The sequence below is a fragment of the Malaclemys terrapin genome, chromosome 3 (genome assembly GCF_027887155.1).
Source record: "Malaclemys terrapin pileata isolate rMalTer1 chromosome 3, rMalTer1.hap1, whole genome shotgun sequence".
NCBI lineage: Eukaryota > Metazoa > Chordata > Testudines > Emydidae > Malaclemys > Malaclemys terrapin.
The window spans coordinates 51,288,693-51,310,113 of NC_071507.1; the positions used below are offsets into that span (position 1 = coordinate 51,288,693).

The 21,421-nt window shown below is 43.5% G+C and overlaps 1 protein-coding gene and 1 long non-coding RNA gene across 3 annotated transcripts in view; both read left to right on the top strand.

Annotated features, from left to right (window-relative positions):
- Positions 1-769: 769 nt before the first annotated feature.
- The window catches only part of SUSD4 (sushi domain containing 4), a 114,228-nt gene continuing 93,576 nt past the window's right edge, over positions 770-21,421 (top strand). For both annotated transcript variants that reach the window (XM_054023607.1, XM_054023608.1), the window contains exons 1-2: positions 770-928; positions 1,756-1,935. In XM_054023607.1, coding sequence (XP_053879582.1) covers positions 1,791-1,935 — 145 coding nt within the window. In that variant the 5' untranslated portion in view covers positions 770-928; positions 1,756-1,790. The remainder of the gene's footprint in view (positions 929-1,755; positions 1,936-21,421) is intronic.
- LOC128834655 (uncharacterized) lies at positions 1,946-7,612 on the top strand. Its single transcript, XR_008444463.1, has 2 exons — positions 1,946-2,902; positions 5,416-7,612. It is a non-coding gene; the product is annotated as an uncharacterized LOC128834655 (long non-coding RNA).

Here is a 21,421-nt window from a genome sequence, read left to right on the forward strand (position 1 = left end):
TTACATCTATTGGCTGTCATTCTGTAATTACTGTAGTTGCTTGTAAATCGACCTAACATAGGTCGACTTAAGTTTATGTGTAGACATGCCCTCGGGCTTCTATGCCTCATGCTGGATGGGGTACATTGGAAGATTTGCAGCAGATTCTTGCCAGCTCTTGATATGCCTGTAGCACGTGGCACAAGTAAGGGTATTTACTGCATGCTCTGGCCTAATCCTGACATATATTAAGCATGAGGCAAAGGAACATTTACAGCAGACTCCTGCCTGTCCCTCCTGTACATGCAGCACAGGAGACACGAGCATAATGGCAACAAATTTGCGCCAGCTCCTGCCCTGCATGCAGCACAGTGCATTAGCAATAAAATAAAATAAATAAATAAAAATAAAAAAATATGCAGAAGACTTTGTCCGCTGCTGTCATGTATTCATAGTAGGGCGCCCAGGAGGGCTGACACCCCAGATTCTTGCTTTCTCCCGCAGTCCCTGCAGAAGAGTGGGACCCATCAGATTTTGCAGCAGCAGCCCCTGCCATGCACACACAGCACAGGGAATGCGGAGGGGGTGGGGGCTGTGCACGCTCGGAGCAGGCCGGGGGTCTTCCCGTCCCTCCTGGGAGGGGGTTTGAGGCGGCTCGTGCAGCGGGCAGGTGCAGGCTCGGGCACAGGCTTCCCATTGGCAGCTGCCGCAGCGTTGGCTCCGGAGCCGCCCACCTCCTCCCTCCCCCTCTCCCAGACACAGGTGGGATGAGCGCGAGCGGCGGCGCGCGCTGCGTGTGTGGCTCAGCCCTTCCCCTCCAGCGGGCGGGGGAGCTGCCGCGGCTTACGGAGGAGACGGCGGTGGTAGCGGCAGCAGTGGGTCGTGCCCAGCTGGGGACTCGCCCGGGGGAGGCAGGCAAGGAGGCTCCATGCAGGCGGGCAGCCCTCAGGTAAGGGCGCAGTGCTCACCTGGGTCCATGCACCGGGGAAGCAGCGACAAAGGGGAAGGCAGTAAAGGGGGGAGTGTAAAGGGGAGCAGCGCTAGAAGCGGGCGTCAGGGGGAAGCCGGGGTGGGGAGTTAGAGGGGGAACCGTGCATTTCCCTCTGGAAGAATGAACAGAAGCTGGGGCCTGCATTCAGTAACCCCCCCCCCATCCCCGACAATTAGCTCCTGGGTGGAAATGGGAGCGTTGCAATATTTATAAGACGAGAGATCTAAGTCGGGGGTCTTGGCAGACTGGAGACCCTAGGTGGTTTATAAGACTTTATCATAGTGGCAACAAGCTGTGAATTGCATGGAGCAGCACAGTGAAGGTGGCTTCAGTGCTGCCTCTTTGCATTGAGGCTGATTTGCTGTTTGGAAACTGCATCCCATTCCCAGGGAGTCTTGGCTATTGCAGAGGGTAGAAGGAGAGTTCAGATTGGCACAGGGGTTTCGTGTGTATGCAGCGTGCGGGCGGGGAATTGCATATTAGGAGAGGGTGTTTTGGGGAGTGTGGTTTGCATGTCAGGGAATAGACAGTGGGGGATGGGCTGGACAAAGATGATTATAAGAATAATAATTTTATATCCTGTCTTTGGGGTACATAGTCCTGACCAGATGTGTAGGTGGCAAGGTCCTTGCCCCAAAGAGGTTTCTGTTGCATGTTAGAGCTGGGAATGGGATTGCACCTTGGAGAAGAGTGGGCAGAGATTTCATCTGGAGGAAGGGAGAGATTGATCCTCAGCTCTGAGATTGCTGGGAGATGGCAAGATAATATTCTCTTTCTTGTTGCAGATTATTGCAAACCGGATGCCCTTTGTGGATAAAAGATGTATCATGGAATGAACCTGAGCAGCGGGGATCCATTCTTAGAGCAGCAGCAGCAGCAGCAATCCCCGTCTCCCCGGAGACTCTTCGTGGTGGTCTTGTGGCTTCAGCTGGCGCTGTGCTTCGGCCCTGCACAGATCACGGGCGGTGAGTGACTAACTCATGTGACTGACAGGCAGCAGCAGCGCCCCTGCAAGCTAGAGAAAGAGGAAGAGAGAGAGGCTCTGGCAGGCTGCAGGCAAGCGGGCTCTCCAGTGACGGGGTGCTGAGCCTCCTTGCTGTGTTTAAAGGTTAACTCACTTCTGTCTTATAGCCCCCCCCTTACTTCTCACTACGGTTTACATTAAATCAAGCCATTTGACATTCAGGGCCCCCCTGCGTTTTTCCCGTAATTTGAGCACTGGAGACATCCCTGGTTTCTGACCCCATATGCACAAATTCCAGTCTGAGAGACTGTCCTGCACCCCACTGCATACAGACACCTCCTTGCATGAGAGCCTTCCCCTGCATGTGCCTATGCACACATGGATCCTGAGATGCAAGAACCCCTTCTCTCCCTTCCTGCTCCCCAACACTGAGGCATGCTGACAGGACCCACCGCTATATGCATATGTAGAAACCTTCTGTCCACCACCCTTCTAGACACATGCACAGAGAGGTGCTGCCAGGAGAGACTCCCCCCTCCTTATCCCCTTCTTTTCTCATTCCAAAAAACAAACCATGGATACTAATAGGAGAAAATCCTCACACTTCTCTCTCTCCACCCCCTCTCTTCCCTTTCATAGACACAGACTAGAGAACTGAATCCCCTTTCTCCTGAAAAAATCCCACACATACATGCTGGCAGGCAATACACCCCTCCCCGCATGCTGAAAGAAGAGGAGAAACTTCCCTCATATATACACACACATGGATGCTGGCAGGGTAACCCTCCCACACTCCTATACACCCTGCTTCCCCTTCCATACATGCATACAAATACTGAGAGGAGAGGAGAGAGCATTCCCTGCTGCCTCCAGGAAAGAACAATCATGTAGGTTGATGTGGAGACAACTACCCAAGGCACTAAAGTGGTGACAGGAGACAGCCTTGCCCAAATGCTGGCTGGAGAGAAGTAAGTGGTAATAAATATTTCTAGTATAACCACACATGAATTTTTATTTTAAAAATAATGTAATGCTTTAATAATGAATAGCAAGAATCCTCTTCTGTTAGCTCTCTTGCTATTCTTAACCTATGCATCTGGGGAAGCAAACCTTTTCTGTGTTTGGGAGGGAAGAAAACATCTAATGTGGGGCTAAATAAAGAGACATTAAAATTCAGTTCAATTGCATCCTCTTTGAAAAAGGACCAGTTCATGTTTGTTCTTTTTATGATTTTAATTACAATTTTTTACACCTTTTTTTATTTTATGGAGGCTTTTGAGGTATTTTAAGCACATGCGTTTAATTACCAAATTGCTTGAAACTGATTCCCTAATTAGGTCTGGATTGCAGGAAAAGTCTTCAGATAAACTGCTGTGCTGCAAAGTGAACTTAGTTGGAATAACATTAGCAGTTTCAAAGGATTTCCACTCTAAAATGGTGTTATATTTTTGAGGGGGGGAAATAAACTGTTTTGCGATTGGATCACACAATTAATGGCAGACCGAGAGACAGTGTAAGAGTAGCTTGGGGTTCTTTTCATGCTTCTGAATTACATCAAACTGTTCAAATTTCGGTGCTTGCAGTTATGCTCATAAATCCACTGTTACTCATCCCACTTCTATTTTTGGTGTTTATATGCTGCTCCCATTGTCTTCAGAAAAGCGGCCTTATTTTCAGAAATGTATTTTAGGTGCCTAATGATGGATTTAGGAGCCATATTTAGATACCCAAGTTTGAAAATTTTGGCCTGAGTTAACAACAGGCATGAGAAGAAACTCAAGCAGCTCCTACACTGACACACTTTCTCTTATTAATTATGTGGTCCATTTATAAACTGTCTTATCTTTTTTTCCTCTCAAGAACATAATGCCATTTTAGAATAGAAATCCCTTGAAGCTGCTAATATTCCAGCTAAGTTCACTTTGCAGTCGTACCTCCTGTGCTATAAAAGATCCTGTGTTTTTTGAAAGTGCTGCCTTTCTGATGAGTCTTAATTTATTTTTTAAATTAGTGTGGTCATTAAACACCCTGCTTCAGTTGGTGGGATATTTCACGAAAATAGAGTGTTAACTTTGATGTCCTGACCAACTCTTAAAGCACAATTACGTTCTGCCCACCTATGTTTCCTTTACAGTTTCAGTTGGACAGGCCAACATTCATTTTGTGGGCCACCTCATAAGCGAGAGAATGCCTCATGGATCCACCTCCTATCCCAAACCCCATATCCTACTCCTTAATTAATTGCAGATTAATTAAAGGTGCTTTGTAAACTACAGTTTTTGGGCCTCTGAGATGCATTGTTCTTTTAACTACCTGTGCTGAACTCTTGTGTGGTGGTGGATGTTAATAAACAGCTGCTCCGTTTCACTTCAGCAATGAAACCTGATATTGTTTCTATATCAAACTACATTTGTAAAGCACTTCGGGATCCTTCAGGATGAAAGGTTCAGAGGAATGATATGAATCCAATATATTGTTTGTTAATATGAAGAGCTTTTGTTATAGGCCAGCTTGAGGCAAAAGAGAAATTCTTGTCCTGATCCCAGTGAAAATTAATGCATTAAACAACTTTGATTAAAAGAACCAGTGGAAAAATATCGATTGTATTTCTAAGCAATATTATTTTTCAGTGAGAAGTACTGTCTATACGCAGTCTGCTAAATCAACAAATCTTTCATGTAGTAGAATACATATACCTGTTTTTCTGAAGGGTGGAAGTGGTGAGACAATGGGGGTTTATAGTTAAAGAAGGAGACTGTGACCCAGGACTCATCATCCTTATTTCCCACTCTGTTATGGTCTTGGGCAAGCCACTTCGGCCACTTGTTTTGCATGCTTCAGTTTTTGATTGCTCAACTTGAGACGCAGGGTGTGATTTTGAGAAGTGCTGAGCACCAATTGGACTTTAGTTGGAGTAATGGTTGCTCAGCACTTTTGAAAATCTGGCTTCTATAGTACTCTCAAGTTGGATATCCAAATATTAAGGCATGCACAGTCAGTGAATACTGTTGAAAATTTGGCCATTAACCTCTTTGTATCTTAGTTTTCCCTATCTGTAAAACAAGGCCTTCACCAAGCAGGGTGTTGAAACATAACTAATAGTTTATAAAGAGCTTTGATTATTTTAAATTAAAGATGCTATGCAGGTGGAAAGTATTTATTCTTTTGTTTCAGTAGTGGTTCATCTTTAACAACATCAATGTGCTATAAGGCAAAAATAAAAACTAAATAATATGTTGAAAAAGAGGAAAATGATAGGTTAGACTTTGCCATGGAGCACTGTTTTCATTTACAGGAGGAAAATACATTCTTCCCTTTCTTACCTGAGGGCAGAATTTGGCCCTAAGTAATAATCTTGTCATGACTTGTATAGCTCCTTCTATTTTATATCTGATTGTTCTATAAACTGTATTGATTTTAAGGTTCTGCCAGTTCACCCCAAATCAATATTATTTATAACCCTTCTTTTTTTTCTTTTCAGTGATTTTTACAGAGAATAAATCTGTCTGTAGTATTTTTACTCTCTCAAAAGTGGTTCCTGGAATGATCCATCAGAAAATTCACTCCACAAATGAAATCAAAAGATCAAACTCTTCAAAGCTCAGTAGGCCTAATTCCTCCCTGGTGTATGTAACTACATTCACAACAGAGATGAATTCAACCCCCTTGACGTTAGCTTGGGACTTTCTTCTAGTCACCTGGTATTTTTGCTCATCTTGTGCTTTTTACTGTTAGTCTATAATGAAGAAGTGTTTTTAATAATAGAAATAACCAGTGTTAAGACCTTCAGACACACTAAATACATAGCTGGTGCTAAAGGCAAGATATTTATTGCACATAAGCAATTTACAGAGTTCATGGCTGTACATGTATCATTCTGAGGGGATATTAAATATATATATTTTCCAAACATTGCAGATCTCTGGAAGTATGTTAATTTCTCCAGGAATTTGGAATTTTCTAATGACTGGGGGCAAAGAATTCACCATGTGAAGATTTATTTTAGTCAGTTTCTGAGTTTGGACGTGGGCTTTCGATTTTACTGTTGTAACGGGAGAGACGCTTGAGCTAATTTCTCTGTTTTGTTTTCTTGGTTGGCTCTGGAGTATTTCTAGTCCTTTGGAATGTCACTTTTTGGGGGGGTGGGCGGAGGGGAGGATAGCGCTTTGAGGAAGCTCACTACTGCAATTTGAGGGAGTATTTTTGTTACGTTTCAATCAATGTCAGCTTGTTTGTTTTTTAGTGGTTGATACTTTCTTGGAGCCAGATTGATACCTTTGCTCACACTGAGTAATCCCATGCTGTACAAATAGTTCCCATTTAGAGTACTTATGACATGTATGTAAGGTACTATTCGTTGTGAAAAAGGGTGTTGCATTCTGGCATTTTGTGAGGTACTCAAACATGCTTTGGAGTCTGTTGTAACCATGAAGAATAGTGTTTTTGCTTGTTAAATATAGGCTGAATTTTTATTGCTCTGTGGTTTTATTGTATTGCAGCCTGGACTCTGCCTGATTCTGGATTTGATGATTCCATAAGAAATCTTTCTCAGGTTGCCAAGCAAAGTAGAACTCTTCCATCTGGATAAGTCAAATCCTGTGCATGCAAATGACTTGTGTTCACATTAGGGATGTGCATCGCCTTTGTTTTGACAACCTACTGTCTGTCTTTGGTGGTTTTTGGAGACACAAAACTGCTTGAGATTGTCTTTTTAATTGGTGCATGCAAACTCTTAGATCTTATAAAGAGTCTTTTCTGAACAGACTCCTATTTGACTGACACCCCAACAAATATATCTGTAGCCAGCATATTTTGCTTCTCCCCTTTCAGTGTGGCTGCCTCAGTTGACAAGCAAAACAGACAGCACCCTTCTTTTCAACCTGAAATATGTAACTGAGGTTGGTGAAATCCTTAATTAGCTTTACAGTATCAGCCTTGGCTTGTTACTTTGTAAGACCTGGTTTAGGCATTGTATCTGCAGTAGCTTCCTTTCATATATCTGCTGAGATATGTTCTAAATTCATTCCACTGAGTAATTCTGATTTAAAATGACAAGTTCTTCTACACACCTTGGTATGACAACAGATAGTTTGCTTAGTGGTGTGTCCACCCACATCCTTGTGAGTTGTGGACTTATTTGATAGGCTAATACTGTAGCAGTTCCCTCTTGCGCTTCATGAGAAGGAGGTTGATCTTGTTGCTAAGGCATGGGAATAAGAATTAAGATCTGTGTTCTGTTCGCAGCTCTGCCCCTGACTTGCACTATAACCTTTGGCAAATCACTTAGCACATCCTTACAGAATGGTCCAAATTTGTGTGCCTGCTTTCTCTGCCATGATGATTGGCACTAATGAAAAAAGAACAATGCTCGGTTGCAAAGTACCTGGAGACGTACCTGCAGAGCCGCATATGGAAGATGCTGTGAAGTGAAAAGTATTTATTATTACATAAAGTAAAAGATTAATCTTTAACACTGGTTGTTTGCCTCAAAAGTTAGTAAGTAAAGATCCCTAATGAAGGTAGAAATATTTCATCCCTTTGATTTCTACAGCTTTTCTTATGGATATTTCTCTGTATAGAGCTTTGATCACACACTTTGAATTTTTCAAGTATCTACCACCTCTGCCTCTCTGATATTCATATGTTCCTTGTAACAAAATAAACCTCACTAGAAACCATGACTGCTGCACCCTTACAACTCCACTGATGTCAAAAATGTATGGGGTGGTTTTTGGTAGGGCCGAAGAAGACAGAATGTGACCCCAATTCAGATCTGATGTAAGCAAATGCCACATCCATGAAAGACTTAGCCAAATTCAGTAGTGACCATAGGCTACACATCCCATGTAAATTGGTCCGAAAATGAGTGTAAAGGGTAAAATGGTGTAACTTGCACAAATGTATTGTTCGGTACACTCATTTTATGTACAACTTACACACTGAGAAGGCTGAAGGTTTATATGTTGCAGGAAATCCAGCTAATTACAGTGTAAGATAAAGTAGCCTGCCTACTTCTTTTCACATCTTCCCATTTTGTTACTTTCCTTGCCATGTTACAGATCCATCAGCATGTTAATTACTCTTGGTTTACACACCCACTGGATGTATGCGGTATTGTAGTCATGTTGGTCCCAGGGAATTAGAAACATTACTTTACCCACCTGGTAGCTTTTATTGGACCAGCTTCTCTTCATGGGAGAGCCAAGCTTACACAGAACAACTTGATGTCAGATTGGAGCAAATTGCAGCACTGACCCTTAACATTTATTTATACTTGTTTTCTAACCACCTTACGCCATTGTTTGTAGGTGCTAATTTGGCCACCTGTGTTTGCAGAAGGGGTTCTTGGTGCCTTTCCCCAAACAGCTAGTCTGCTCATATGATTAGTCTAAATTGGGGCATTTCTTTTTCACGTATTGAAAACATTAGAACAATTTGTTAATACCATCTGTGCACCCCAAGCACCTGCTGATAAAATTTCAGACATATTTTCACACTCAAAGAGTGATCCTTGAATCACTTTTTTCTTTTATGTAGTCATATCTTCTTAATGATGTAGTGTCCATATTGAGTTGGATTTCTGCTTATTATTAAGGAATGATACAAAGCATCCACTCCATGGGGAAGTTCAAGTCTTTATTAAGAGAACTTTTCGGTTGAACAGTTCTCGCTATTGTCAACATTACTGGCCTTAGAAAGGTAATACATGGAGTTAGTCTGCTAGCATCACTACTAACACATTGCCAGGAGCATCAGATTAAAAGAAAAGATTAAACATATTCTAGCAAAATTTGTTGCCTATTAATAATAATTAATAATAATAAATAATTCATAGTTCTTTTATATAGCCCTTTTTGTCTCTAGATCTCAAAACATTTTAAAAAAGGAAGTTAAGTATCATTATCTTCTCTTTGTAGTTGGGGAAAATGGGCACAGAAAAGTGAAATTACTTTGCTTAAGGTCACATTGCATTGTCAGTGGCAGAGCTGGTAATAGAACTCTGGGAATAGATCTCCTGGTCCAGTGCCCTGTTCATTGGACTGTATTTTTTCCATGACAATGCAAAGGAAAAATGACTTGCAATTGCAATTTAAAATGGAGGTGCTGGGGCGTGGGCAACATCTACAATTTTCTTTTGATGCCACATTTGTATGGTAAAAATATCTGATGTATCTTTTTGGACTCAATTCTCTCATCACTGAAGTCAGTGACAGAAATCCCATTCACTTTATTGGAAGCAAGTGCAGGCCTGATGTGTTGCCTAAAGAAACTACACAGGCAGACTGTTAATCTAATCTTTTCAGGTGAGATTTATCTGTCATAATACTTCCGAACAGGAGTAGGTGTGTGGGGATGTGTATATTTCAGGTTGCACATGTCTTTTTCCAATATCAGAAGTATCTTTATCTGAATAATAAACAATAAAAAAGTATTACCCTTGAAAAACCAGCCATCTCTCTCTCTCTCTCTCTCTCTCTCTCCTTAGAACTAGCTGATGGTCTGTGGGATGGGGTTCTTATACTTTTTCATAGTAAGGAACACACATTAATAGTGAGAGAGTATCTTATGGATATCCCATAGATGTCACTCCCAGTTACGATCACAGGACTTTTCACTGTCATATAACAGTCCTGCAGCAACTACAGCAATTGTTTACATGGAAAGATAACATAAGCAAAGTATTGAATGTGTTTGCAGGTAATTTTAATGTGCTTTAGTGGCTGGAAATAAGGGGAGCCAATTCCATGTCAACAGCCAGCTCTCTGCAAGCCATTGTCAGAAAACAGTACCACCCTTGTCATTTGTTTTGGGATCAGTGGCTGCACTCAAAAACTTCTTCTTCTTTTCCTACAACTAACTGTTTCCCTCCTGCAAATAATACTGACATGTGTTCCTTGCATGAAGGGAAAGAAACCAAAGAAACAGTTCAATTCAGTTCCTTGCTGTTTACACCAGATGGCTATGCTGCTGTCACATTTTGCATATTCTCCTGTGGTAGAAAATGTCCCACTCCAGCCAGAAAGGGGTTAATGAGCTCCTCTGGGCACAGTCAGCTGATGCCTGTTCCACCCGGAGAAGGATGACTACTTAGAAGGCATGATCCAAACACAGTGAGGGGAGGCACTCGAGGGTAGCAGAGCTCCCTGCAACCACAGAGTGGAACTGCTGACCCGGAAACTTGCTGAAGGGCCTCTACCGCCTGGAGCCTCTGGACAAATGAAGGGACCTTCTTTATTTTGTTTGCTCTTTCCACTCAGCCTGGGCCTCACAGACCAATAAGGAGTTAGAGACTCAGCCCTTGCTAAGAGATTAATAGTCCATTTGCCTTGCAATCATAGTGGGGCAAACCCAGACCGTTTTTGGACTACCAGACTGTTATATTTTTCCTCTGTCACTCACTGGGACTGCTGAAGGACTTTAAGAAGAGGGGGAACTGCCTCCCTGAGATGTGTAGCTGGAAGCAGTGATGAGCTGGAGCCAGGGACGGAGAATTGAGGGGTTGGGCAGGGGGTGGGGTCCTGAGGTGCAGTTGGAGTGGGGGGATGTCTCAAAAAGGGGTGGTCAGGGGACAAGGAGCGGGGGGGGGTGGGTTTGCTGGGTTGAGGGTTCTGAGGGGGGCATTTGGGGGCAGGACGTGGGTGGGGGTCGGATGGGGGGGGCAGATGGGGCTTGTACTCACCGGGTGGTTCCCTACTGGGTCTTCGGTGGTGGGTCCTTCGCTCGCTCCGGGTCTTCGGTGGCTCTGAAGGGCCTGCCTCCAACATGCCGCCGAAGACCCGGAGCGAGTCAAGGACCTGCCGCCGAAAAACCGGTAGGGAACCGGTTCTTAAGACTTTGGCAGCTCATCGCTGGCTGGAAGGACATAGCCTTGTGGCAGACAGACTTTACAGCAACTACTTGCAGCCAGGTAAAGGCCTCTGGGACAGAGGAGGTGCTCTAGGTTCATAAGCACAGCCTCCGACATCTCCATTGAGCTGTGCATTATGGAGAGGTGGTAGGCTTACCATAGTTGAGGTTGCAGGTGAGATTCTGTTTAAAGCCAAATTTTCCATTTTTGGAAAAACCTACAAAAAAGAGTCAGATCAGCTTGGAAGCTTGGCAGAAAGGACAGGAGCTACAGTAGACTGGGGGAAGTGAAGGTTAGGTGATTCAAAATTTGCAGAAGATACAGAATTATTAAAGATAGTTAAGATACAGGCAGACTGCGAAGAGCTACAAAAGGATCTCTCAAAAATGGGTGACTGGGCAACAAAATGACAGATGAAATGTAATGTTTATAAATGTAAAGTAATGCACATTGGAAAGCATAATCCCAACTATACATATAAAATGATAGGGTCCAAATTAGCTGTTACCACACAAGAAAGAGATCTTGGAGTCATTGTGGATAGTTCTCTGAAAACATCCACTCAGTGTGCAGTGGCAGTCAAAAAAGTGAACATAATGCTGGGAATAATTAAGAAAGGGATAGATAATAGGTCAGAAAATATTATGTTGCCTCTGTATAAATCCATGGTATACCACATCTTGAATAATGTGTGCAGATGTGGTCGCCCCATCTCAAAAAAAGATATATTGGAATTGGAAAAGGTTCGGAAAGGGGCAACAAAAATTATTAGGGGTATGGAACGGCTTCCGTATGAGGAGAGATTAATAAGACTGGGATTTTTCAGTTTGGAAAAGATGGCTAAGGGGAGATATGATTGAGGTCCATAAAATCATGACTTGTGTAGAGAAAGTAGATAAGGAAGTGTTGTTTACTACTTCTCATAACACAAAAACTAGGGGTCACCAAATGGAATTAATGGGCAGCAGGTTTAAAACAAATAAAAGGAAGTATTTTTTCACACAATGCACAGTCAACCTGTGGAACTCCTTGCCAGAGGATGCTGTGAAGACCAAGACTATTACAGGGTTCAAAAAAGAGCTAGATAAATTCATGGAGGATAGGTCTATCAATGGCTATTAGCCAGGATGGGCAGGAATGGTGTCCCTAGCCTCTGTTTGCCAGAAGTTGGGAATGAGCGACGGGATGGATCACTTGATGATTACCTGTTCTGTTCATTCCCTCTGGGCACCTGGCACTGGCCACTGTTGAAAGACAGGATACTCTGAAAGGCACTGTGAGACACACTGATGAATTTGTGTAGTAAATAGTTTCACATGATGGCATTTCTATATAATGAATGAGGCTAGATGGACCTTTTGGTCTGCCCAGTAGGGCCGTTCTTATGATTAAGGGGATCCTGAAATGCTGCAGCCCAACAATGAGTTTTTTACAAAGATGCTAAATTCTTCTAATGCTGTTCTACACACATACATAGGGGAAATAGCAAGATGCAGGAGACACATGAAACTGGATTCTCTTTGTTGAGATCTCAAACAAAGAACTGAAAAGAAGACCTGTGAAATCTAAAAAGCTTTTTCAGACCTTGTTTTTGGAATTAAAGTTGTTAAAACGCAATGTTGAGGAGTTTGTGCAGACTCAACACCAAAGCACTCCCATGTACTCTGTGTGTGTGTATGGGGGGGGGGGGAGAGTGCGTCCCATCAAAACCACACTTTTGCAAAAGGGAAGGTGCACTGAACTGGGAGCCAGGAGACCATGGGTTCTAGTCTCCTCTCTTTCACTGATTGGCACTAGGTGTTGTATATACTTGACAACTTGTTAAGCAAAGACTCATACCCCTATTTAAAAGGCAGGAAGGTATCTTTTCCTGAATTTTACAGATACTGTAATGAAAGAGAGAACTGGGAATAGGATCCAGGTCTCTAATGTGGCAAACAAGTCTCATTCCTTTAGCTATATTGCCTTTCAGAATGAATGTGCTGAGCATGTGTCCTTAGCGATCCTGCCTGCTCTAACCACTAGATTACACTTCATTCCCAAGATTAGGAATAGAAAGAATCCTGATTCCCAGTATTCTACTGCTGTCTAACAAATAGCTGTGTAACTCACTGGCAAAGTGTTTATTCAAGTGGCAGAGGCCAGCGGTGTAGATCTAAAAGTTCTGTGTTCAAACCTTGCTGCCAACCCATGAAGGAGTCATTAAGGTGATGAAATTTCTGTTTTTTCTGTTTTTTTGAGGTCACCACTAAGTTTGTTTTAAAACTAGATTGTGTATCCTCCCCAAAAGCGATCTAAAGAGACAGATAGGCCAGGCTAGGTAGGGGGCTGGCAGAGATTCTGCAAGGCAGAGCCAGGAATAGAACAGGTCCCTTGTATACCAGAGCCAACCCTTATCCACATAGCCTGGTGCCTCTCAGCCAAGTATACAGATTTGGCCTATTTTTCCTATGCTGCCTGTACAAAGAGGCTACTCCGGCATACTGACCTCTGAAAGACACTGTGAGACACACTGATGAATTTGCGTAGTAAATAGTTTCACATGATGGCATTTCAATGTAATGAATGAGGCTGCAAGGGAAAAAATGGATGAACCTGGGGCTAAGATAATAGACTGGACCACAGGTGAACTGGCTTTTATGTATAGACATCCTATGTGATCTTGGGCAAGCCTCGTACACCACAATTTCTGGAGGTAGTTACTAATTAATGTCCTTGAGCCTTAGCTCCTCCTCTGTATAAATTGGGGGATAATAAATATATTATCTAGGAATGTTTGTGTCATGGAATAGTCTGGAGCTATGCAAGAAGTGTATTAGAAAGGTGTCTGGAGCATTTCTAGGTGGGGATGAAATGTGGGGGACTTAGAGGAACTAATCACTTGAGAAAATGGTACTCAACATAAGTTCAGCATCAGATCCTCTGATTGTAAGCACTTTATGGCAAGGAATGTGTCTTTTTATCTATGGCTTTTAAAGTTCTGTGTAAATTTACAGTGCTACACCAATGTTTTTGTAATACTAATTAGTATTCAGGAAGCATGGTACCTATGAGTGAAACAGGCATATTGCTCTGCATCACATCTCTCTCACAATTGCTATGATATTTTTAAAGAAACTGTATGAATAAAACACTGTTCAGAGAATATACAATGACTCACTCCAAAAGGAAAATAAATAGTAATTAATTTGGGTGCACATAAATTGGAATTGAGTGCATTTTAAAATAGCTTAATTGGAACTAATTGCTACTTTAACCTTAAAGATGGTAACCTGAGAACACAAGGGGAAGTAGTCATTATTTTGTTGTATCATTATGGGGAAACAGTAAATGTAGGAATGCACAGGCTATTAGCCTTATCTTGCAAAGTGTTCAGCATCTGTCCCTCCAGTTGAGGGCTCTCAGTGCCTCACAGAAGGTGCTCAGTGTCAGAAACTTGCCTGCTCCCCCTCTGGAAGGACACCAAGTGTCTACATTACAATGTTATAGCCCCTGCCCCACAGGCTGAGCCCTTGCGAGCCAGAGTCAGCTGACATGGGCTAGCCACAGGTGTTTTATTGCAGTATAGACAAATGCTACGGCACGTTCCCAGGTGTAGACCTCACGTCTGTACCCCTTCCTTGGGATATGGTGCTCTTGAAAGTTGGCTACCTTACACCCTGGAACCAGCCCTCCTGGTAGCTTTTGCACACTCCCTCGGAGTCTGCCTGACTGTGGGCACTCTGAGCTTCTCGATTAACCCCTTCAGGGACAACAATGGCAGGCACATGGAACACAGACTTAGCCAGGGAATTGCTTAAAAGCACAGGTATGTCTATTCTTGAAACCCTTGAGAGTTACAGGTCTTTGGAAAACAACACAATCCTGAATATACAGCCCATTTAGGGTGATCTCGCCCCCCCTTGTCAGCCCTGGGTTTGATATGGGTTCATAGGCTAGATGGCCCTTCCACCAGCCTACTCACTCCTTAGCCTGGCCTTCTTGCATGTGGCAGTGATCTGGCTCCCTGCTCAGAGAAACACTCATCTTTTAAAACAGTCTGTCCCCCTTTTTCCCATGTGCTTCAGCAGGGGAAATTCCAGAGTGTAGCCCCAGTGTAGGGAGTCATTCAGAAATCAGTGGCCCTACCAGTAGAAAACCCATCATTCCAGAAGAGAAGAATCAGTCACCATTAATGATCCTTGATGGCTTTCTCATTTTTAGCTCTCTCCAAAGTGTCTCACACCCCTGCATGAGCAGGACACTATTCAGAAGAGGCTGGCTGTGTCAGGGCTAGGCTGGTTGTTCAGTATAAACTGGATATCTTATTCAAACGTGGTGAGTACAATCAAAAGTGACAGTCACAATGAAGGTTACAGTTGACAATGGCATTCACAAAACAAAATGGAGTTTATGGTTTGACACACAGACGTTCCCCCCCCAATCTGTCACACTCAGCACCTCAGAGGAGCTGGGCTCTTTATCACTGGACATGCTGCCTTGTACTAACTGTGAAGGATTTAGGAGGAAGAAACTAAATAAATGGGCCCACAGATGAGGAGAAGGATGTGGAGAAAGAGACAGACTAATAATTACATGTGCACATGTGTGCTTTTATGAACACATACATGTATGTTAGTCTTAATCTTATGTGCACACGCACGCTTGCCATGAAAGTCAAAAAATAAACGATGTGGGAGTTGGAAAAAATTTGCTACTCTCATTAGCAGCCATTTCAAGGATATCTTCAAGTAGATTAAGCAGCTTTAGTAATACTAAGGAGGAAGAAAAAGGAGAGCAGCAGAGCAGTGAGGGATGGGCACTGCGTTTAACATTTCTATCTGAGTGCCATCTGTGTGGGTGTTGGAGAGGAGCACTGGGCTTGGCATATTCAGTTTCCATTTCGTTTTTATGTAATACACAGCACTGTATTTCCTCAAATAGATTCCAAATGAAAGAGAAATAGATCAGATAAATTGCATTCATTGTGGGAGAGAGGGATGTTGTCACAAATAGGCTGAAAAATACCTATTTACAGTGACTTGATTTGATGGGAAATCTCTGTCTTGGATGCTATTGATCCATGTGGTTTCCAAATCCAAGTTGGTTGTGTGTGTGTGAGTGAAACTTTTACTCAATTCCTCTAATGGATTCTCTGGAAAATCCTCTGGATAGAACAAGTAAATCCATCGTGTTCAAAAATATCATCAGTCAGCCTTGGTGGGTAAGGATATCAACCAATAAACGAGAGGATACAAAGTTATTTAAAACATAGGGTTTATAAAAGATAGTAAAATCACTGTTCTGTATTAATACACTGTAAAAAATTAAGTCAAGAGCACACTGTTTACTATATAATATTATAAATTAGCCCTGGATTATGTTAACTAATTTTTTTCCCCATGGTAGATTAGCATCTCAGATCGGAGAATCATGTTCTTTTAGAAATGTGCTTTAAAGCAGTAGGTGCTAGATCAGAGGTGGGCAAACTATGGCCCGCGGTCCACATCTGGCCTGTGGGACCGTCCTGCCCGGCCCTTGAACTCCCTCCCAGGGAGGCTAGCCCTCGCCCCCCCCCCCCCGTCCCCCTTCCCCACAGCCACGCCAGCAGCACTCTGGGTGGCGGGGCTGCGCGATCCTGCAGGGCAGCGTGGTAGCGTGTCTGGCTTCGGCCGAGTGGGGCGGCTGCCAGACATGCTGCTCTGAGTGGCATGGTAAGGTGACTGGGGGGTTGGATAAGGAGCAGGGGTCCCCTGGGGGGCAGTCTGGGGACAGGGAGCAGGGGGGTTGGATGGGGCAGAGGTTCTGGGGGCGGGCAGTCAGGGGACAGTGACCGGGGGGGGGGTTGGATAGGTGTGGGAGTCCCGGGGGGCCTGTCAGGGGGCAGGGGTGTGGATAGGGGTCGGGGCAGTCAGGGGACAGGGAGAAGAGGGGGTTGGATAGGGGGTGAGATCCCGGGGGAGCAGTTAGGGTCGGGGAGTCCCAGGAGGGGGTGATCAGGGCACAAGGAGCAGGGGGTTGGATCAGTTGGGGGTTCTGAGGGGGACAGTCAGGGGACGGGAAGTGGGAGGGGGTGGGGGCCAGGCTGTTTGGGGAGGCACAGCCTTCCCTACCTGTCCCTCCATAGAGTTCTGCAACCCCGATGTGGCCCTCGGGCCAAAAAGTTTGCCCACCACTGTGCTAGATGATGTCACCAAGCAGACTACCATCTGATGTTTGTAGTAATTGTATAGGCTCATTATTCTCAACTTAATTTCTGAAGTTGATTGGATGGGGAGAAAAAATAACCTTGCTATTGTAGCAAACAATGCATATTATAAAAAGCTTTTGTTCTTTATGTGGTGGTATTTTTTGTAGCTTTTTATTCAGGTGCTTGTGTGGTCAATATTTCTTTTGTAATGCAAAACTAAAGCATTTCAGGCAGCTGAACCAGAACTTTGTAGATTTAGTAGCTCTTCAGTAAATGGGCCCCATGTTGTCTATGCTAAACTGAAAACGATGTGTTGGTTTTTGTCACTTTTTTTTTTTATTTGTGGAAGTAGGGTCTGGGGATTTTTCCTACTGATCATATTTCCATTCCCCTGCAAGTGTTCTTTCCTTAGGCCTTGGCTACCCTCAGGAATTCACAGCGCTGCTGCGCCAGCACTGTGAAGCGCGAGTGTAGTCGCGCCGCCAGCGCTGCAAGAGCTCTCGCAGCGCTGTAAGTACTCCACCTCTCCGAGGGGAGTAGCTTGCAGCGCTGAGAGTGAGCGTGCAGCGCTGCAGGCTCTGATCACACTGGCGCTTTTCACACCCCTGAGCGTAGCAAGTTGCAGCGCTGTACAGCGCCAGTGTAGCCAAGGCCTTACTCTCAATGGCTTGCATCACAGTGACCTCCCTTCAGGTTGAGAAGCCTAGGATTATGAGAACTACTGTCATAGCTGAGTGCTGCAAGGGCAAATTAGGATCATATGTGCTGTCTGCGAAAACTACCAGATAGCACTCAAAGATTTCATTTTAAGTGTAAGATCTTATCCAAATTGCGCAAAAGTTAGCTCTATGTGAAGTATTTATATCATAAAGCAAACAATGAGATTGTGATTCAGGGATACCATTCCTCAGCAGTCTGATCAGAGTAGAAAGAGATTTACTTGCTTCCCCTCTTCATGAGGTGATGTTAAAGCCATCTTTCTGAGCATATTATTTCGACTCCACTTTCCTATCTCAATCTGGTAAATCCCTGATTTTTGTAGCATTGTTTTGCAACTTGAACAACTGCTCCTGTGTAGCAGAATTAAATCTTCCAGTCTGTTCTCGGTCTTCCTTGAATAAACCTGCCTGGTATTGTGAAAGGACTAAGTGATGAGAGAGGAACTTCACTGGGAAGATCGGCCCCAAGCCTAGCAAGTTATTTTTAAATGTAAATGAAATCATCCCTGGGTCCTTACACTTCTTCCCTTGGACACCCTACCCTACTCATTTGCAGCACACCTTATTGGTTACAGAAACTCCTTTTTGCCACCTTTACCTCCCTTAGAGACTGAAGACCATTTCTGCCTTTTAGAGGCAGCTTGTGTGAAACACTCACATAGAAGTTTTATTGGAAACAAGATTTATTAAAAATAGAAAATCAGATTAAAATAAAGTCATTTAAAATAGATGAAAATAAAAGAAACTGTGCATAACATACCTCATTTCAGTACTTTGCAAAATCCCATAGAAGCCAGCTCCGCTTCATTTAGCTGTAAGCTCTCTAATGTAGCTGCTCTAAGCTGATAGGAGTGAGCTCTCCTGTCAGCTTAATTACTCCAGCCCCTGTGAGCAGCAGTAGCTATGTTGGTGGGAGAAGCTCTCCCACCGACATAACACTGTCCCCACCGGTGCTTAAATTGGCATAAATTATGTTGCTGGGGGGAAGCTAATTCACACTTAAACTGTAGTGTAGCCACAGCCGTAGGTGTAGGTAGGGCTCTACCAAATTCACATTCATGGAAAAACTCATCATGGACTGTGATATCTAATTAAAATATGACCATGCAAATCATTGTTGCTACCACTGTTGTATAATTGCAACAAATCTTATACAAAGTGTGACGCATGGCCAGAAAGGGTTAAGCAGGATAAATGACCCAGATTCAACCTTTAGAGACATGTTAGAAAAGTATGTAAATGGTAATTAGGACCAATCCATGGTAGATAGGCTAGAACTTTGAAATGCAAACCTATATTGTTAGAAATTAGAGGTGATACTAATGGTATGTGTGTATTCATATCTTGTTAAATGTTAACCATGTAACCAGACAGTTCCTGTCTGTCACTATAGCTGTTGATTCAAAGATCAAAAGGGAATATTAACATTTTAGATGAACCTTGGATGAAATAATGTCATTGTCTATATGTCTCTTCAAAGTTTGTGATAGACTGCCTAATGGATAAATTGCCTTAAGTTAATTTGTGTAGCTAATTACTGATGATGCTTAGGAAATCGGTCTATTTCAAAGTATCCATAATTGCCTATTGTTCGCCTAAGGACTCCGAGCTGTCGAGGAAGACCTGGAACTGTATAAAAATGCCTGGGATCCTGATCCTTTTTATCTCAGATCTGCTTCATGCAGGGGAAGCTTAAGCCTAAGTCTACATCTACACTATGGAGGGGTGTCGATTTAAGATACGCAAATTCAGCTACGTGAATAGCGTAGCTGAATTCGACGTATCGCAGCCGACTTACCCCGCTGTAGGGACGGCGGCAAAATCGACCTCTGCGGCTTCCTGTCGACGGCGCTTACTCCCACCTCCGCTGGTGGAGTAAGAGCGTCGATTCGGGGACGCGATAAATCGATCTCCGAGAGGTCAATTTCTACCCGCCGATTCAGGCGGGTAGTGTAGACCCAGCCTAAGATTGAGATCTTCAGTCCTAAGCTGGAACACCCTGAATATGAGCATGGACTAATTCTAAAAGAACTCTTTGCAACTACAAAGCTCACCATCTCTACTATGAATCTAAATCTCAAGAACTGTACTCATGTCTGTATGTATACTGATCTTTTAACCAATACACTGTTTCTTTTCTTTTTTAAATAATTTTTAGTTTAGTTGATAAGAATTGGCTGAAAGCGTGTATTTGGGTAAAATTTGAAATATTAATTAACCTGGGAGTTAATGTGTCTGATCCTTTGGGATTGGTAGAACTTTTATATGATGAATAAGATTTTCAGTAATCCTCATCATATTTCACTTGGGTGTCTGGGTGGAGGCCTAAGGCTGGGTTACTTTAAGGGTACTGTGTTATTGGCTTCTGGGTAACCAGTGATGTATTATAGAAGTTGTTTTGTCTGGCTTAGTAAATCTAAGTATTGGAATATCCACCAGCTTTGGGGATTGTCTGCCCCATTCTTTGCAGTTTACCCTAATTGAGTGACCTCAGTTGGCACCCCTGGGACCCCAGTCACACAGACTGTGAAATCTGGTCTTTTGTGTGCTTTTACCCTATACTATATAGATTTCATGGGGGGAGGGAGACCAGTGTTTCTCAAATTGGGGGTTCTGACCCAAAAGGGAGTTGCAGTGGGGTCACAAGGTTATTTTAGGGGGGCTGTGGTATTGTCACCCTTATTTCTGAACTGCCTTCAGAGCTGGGTGGCTGGAGAGCAGTGGCTGGTGGCCGGGCGCCCAGCTCTGAAAGCGACACCCCGCCAGGAGCAGCGCAGAAGTAAGGGTGGCAATACCATACCATGCCATCCTTACTTCTGTGCTGCTGTTGGTGGTGATTCTGCCTTCAGAGATGGGCTCCTGGCCAGCAGCCACCGCTCTCCAGCTGCCCAGCTACGAAGGCTGCGCCGTCGCCAGTAGCAGCTCAGAAGTAAAGGTAGCAGTACTGCAACCCCTCCCCCCCACACACACAATAACCTTGTGGACTCCTCCTCTCCCCCACCCCCCAACTCCTTTTTGAGTCAGGACCCCTACAATTACAATGCTGTGCAATTTCAGATTTAAATAACTGAAATCATGAATTTATGATTTTTAAAATCCTATGACCATGAAATTGACCAAAATGGATTGTGAATTTGGTGGTGACCTAGGTATAGGGAAAAAGGAAAATCTCTCATTTCTAGAAAGCAAGTCCTTTTTTATTCTCCTGATCAAACTAATAGCCTCTCCCTCCAGTGTTCAGAGAAAACTCTCTCGTCCCCATCCCTATCCTTGTTGGCCCCTTCAATCCAGGGCAGTATCCCTCATTTTCCAAAACTGTTGTTTGAATACAAAACACACAGTGAGGGTTGGTGCCTTCCCCAGGAGATTATCTGAGGATGGGGTGAAGGTCCTTTTAACAATGCTTTGTATCAATGCGACCTGCTTAGCTACCAAACTTAAGTATAGCATTTCTCAGATCATTTGGTCTGTCTATCTCCAGATTATCCAGGCCTCTTTTTTTTTTTTTTTTTAAACCTTTTTCGAATGTTTCCTTTGCCATGAAATATAAATGACTGACAGACATTCTGTCACAGGAGGTGAAATGGGACATTTATCTTGGTGGTAAAAACTTTCAGAGGTTTGGGTGTAGCTTCGCTTCCCAGGTGGTGGGTAGGTCTGGGCTTGTTTGTCTTATCTGATTCAAGTTTGCATTTACACCAGGTTTATCTGGTGGGCAAGATGTTGTACATGGATGCTGATATTTGAATCC